General features: G+C 47.3%; 1 protein-coding gene across 1 annotated transcript in view; it reads left to right on the top strand.

Moving 5' to 3' along the window:
- Positions 1-2554, top strand: part of bub1 (BUB1 mitotic checkpoint serine/threonine kinase) — a gene marked incomplete in the record, with an annotated part of 23707 nt that overhangs the window by 6207 nt on the left and 14946 nt on the right. Inside the window, 4 exon segments of the mRNA XM_014017941.1 lie at positions 910-950; positions 1038-1155; positions 1254-1432; positions 1504-2083. Coding sequence (XP_013873395.1) covers positions 910-950; positions 1038-1155; positions 1254-1432; positions 1504-2083 — 918 coding nt within the window.

Raw genomic sequence — 2554 nt, 5'->3', positions numbered from 1 at the left:
AACCCATCCAGAGGACCTACTTATTTTTTCTTTATTTAATTTTTATTGTATTTACATTATAACTAAATTAAATACACTTACAGTTTAAAAGTAAAACTCCTGTCAAATAATCACAAGACGTGATTATAACAAACATTTTTTTTATATTGTAACCTGCCCATAACAATTATTTGAACAAATACAAAGGTCAGACCACTCAGGCTTATCAGCACAAAAAAATATTTTTTTAACAAAAAATAACAAAAATAGACAATTCAGTAAATAAAATTGTGGTCATAAAATAAATACATTCAAAATGTTTAATGTAAATGTTTAAAATAAACAAAAGTAAAACTAAATTTGATAAAGTACAAATGAAAATAAAGCCTTAAACTTTTACATGGTAGAAACAGAAGCTGCACTTCATATTAGTGACAAACTTTGGTGTTTTTTGATGGGTTACTTTCATTTTTGCTTCTACTTTTAATTTAAAATAAGTTTCTATTCACAGCAGGTTTCTAAAGTTCTTCTTCTACATATTAAAAAGTTGTTAAACATCTGAGTGGTGCACTACTTCTACTAGTGGTGAGAAAGTGTATTGCACCTTACTCAAAATCAATGCGGCCCTCTGCGGCCCAAAGTTAAAAACTGTTGTTCTTTTGAGGCCCTCAAGATGGCGCTTGCGGCCCACAACTGGGCCGCGGCCCATGGGTTAAGAATCTCTGTTCTATACAACAACAAAAACACACAAAGGACTCAAATGCTTTACAGAAGAATTAATAAATTCAGTTAACGCAGCATAAAATTACAAATATTAGAACGAATCTCAAATCACAGGTGAAGAGATTCAAGATGTTTACGACATGTTTGTTCATATCTGTATTTAAACTGGATCAATCAATAAAAAGTGACCAAAACTCTGACCTGCAGGCAGTTCCAGACCAGGACCAGGACCAGAACCCAGCTGCCAGGTCAGACCATGCGTCCTTCCGTTATAGTAGTTAGAATAAGGTTTTGGCTGCAGGATGAGGCTCTTATTGTGATGTTTTCTGGACCAGGAGGGCGGGCCTTACTGCAGAACTCCCAGCTGACCAATCAGATGCCGTCCCACTCCGTCAGTCAGAACAAGCCATCTGATTGGCTGCTCAGGTTTCCTGCGCACAGAATGGTCACCGTGTAAGTTTCTGTTGAGTTCCTGGTGTTCAGAACCAGACCCACGTGGGTTCTCAGGGAGGTTCTCAGACCCGGACCCATGTTCTGACTGTGATTTGCAGAGTGTCCCGCTCGGAGACGTCAGGAACCCTGCCCCCCAGCTCCGGCCTGCAGGCTGTGTCTCAGTACACGAAGGATGTTCTGGTTCTGGAGGGCTCGGAGTTGTGCTTTGAGGAGGTGCGAGCGGAGAAGTTCTTCAGACAGCTGCGGGACGCGCAGGAGAAGCAGCAGAAAGCGAGCAGTGAGTCCCTGCAGCAGATCACATCAGGTTGTGTTGTTGTTGTGTTGCGATGGTTGTGTGTTCTCCTCCAGTGGAGCTGCAGCTGAGACAGCAGGAGGACAGAGTTCAGAGGATGAAGTGTTTGTTGGACCAGGTCAACCAGGAGCTGGAGACCCGAGCAGCTGTCAGCGGCCAGACGTCTTGTCAGCAGGTCAGAGCTACAGAACCAGATGTTGGACCTGTGTCGGTTCCTCCATGTGTCACAAACCTGCAGCTGTCAGCATCAGGACCAGCCCGCCTCCCCACAGCCCCCAGCCGCCTGAGCAGCCGCCGCTCCCTCGGCCTGAGCCTACGGGCTGAGCCCACCTTCATCCAGAGACCCCCCTCTGTCCCCGATCCTCTGCAGGAGGTGTCTCAGTGTCCTTCAGTCCTACCAGAACCAGATGTCCATCGACCTGTGGGTCTGGACCACATGAACCGGTCCCTCATCAGAACCGCTGATGTTCTCCATCAGAGCAGCTCCCAAAGCCACGGACCCTCTGAGCCCCCGCTTAGGGACGCCCCACTGAGGGACGCCCCGCTGAGGGACGCCCCGCTGAGGGACGCCCCGTTGAGCGACGCCCCGCTGAGGGACGCCCCGCTGAGGGACGCCCCGCTGAGGGACGTACCGCTGTGAGTTCCTGCTAATGTTTCTGAACGTCTCTGTCCCCATGTCTTTCTGTCCACACGTCTTTCTGTCCCCATATCTTTCTGTCCCCATGTCTTTCTGTCCACACTTCTTTCTGTCCCCATATCTTTCTGTCCACACTTCTTTCTGTCCCCACGTCTTTCTGTCCCCATGTCTTTCTGTCCATACGTCTTTCTGTCCACACGTCTTTCTGTCCCCATGTCTTTCTGTCCCCACATCTTTCTGTCCCCATGTCTTTCTGTCCACACGTCTTTCTGTCCCCATGTCTTTCTGTCCACACGTCTTTCTGTCCACACGTCTTTCTGTCCACACTTCTTTCTGTCCACACGTCTTTCTGTCCCCATGTCTTTCTGTCCACATGTCTTTCTGTCCACATGTCTTTCTGTCCCCACGTCTTTCTGTCCACATGTCTTTCTGTCCACATGTCTTTCTGTCCACATGTCTTTCTGTCCACA

The sequence above is a fragment of the Austrofundulus limnaeus genome, unplaced genomic scaffold (genome assembly GCF_001266775.1).
Source record: "Austrofundulus limnaeus strain Quisiro unplaced genomic scaffold, Austrofundulus_limnaeus-1.0 Scaffold179, whole genome shotgun sequence".
NCBI classification, from domain to species: domain Eukaryota; kingdom Metazoa; phylum Chordata; class Actinopteri; order Cyprinodontiformes; family Rivulidae; genus Austrofundulus; species Austrofundulus limnaeus.
The sequence above is the reverse complement of the archived record's forward strand: the minus strand, read 5'-3'. Positions and strand labels throughout refer to the sequence as shown.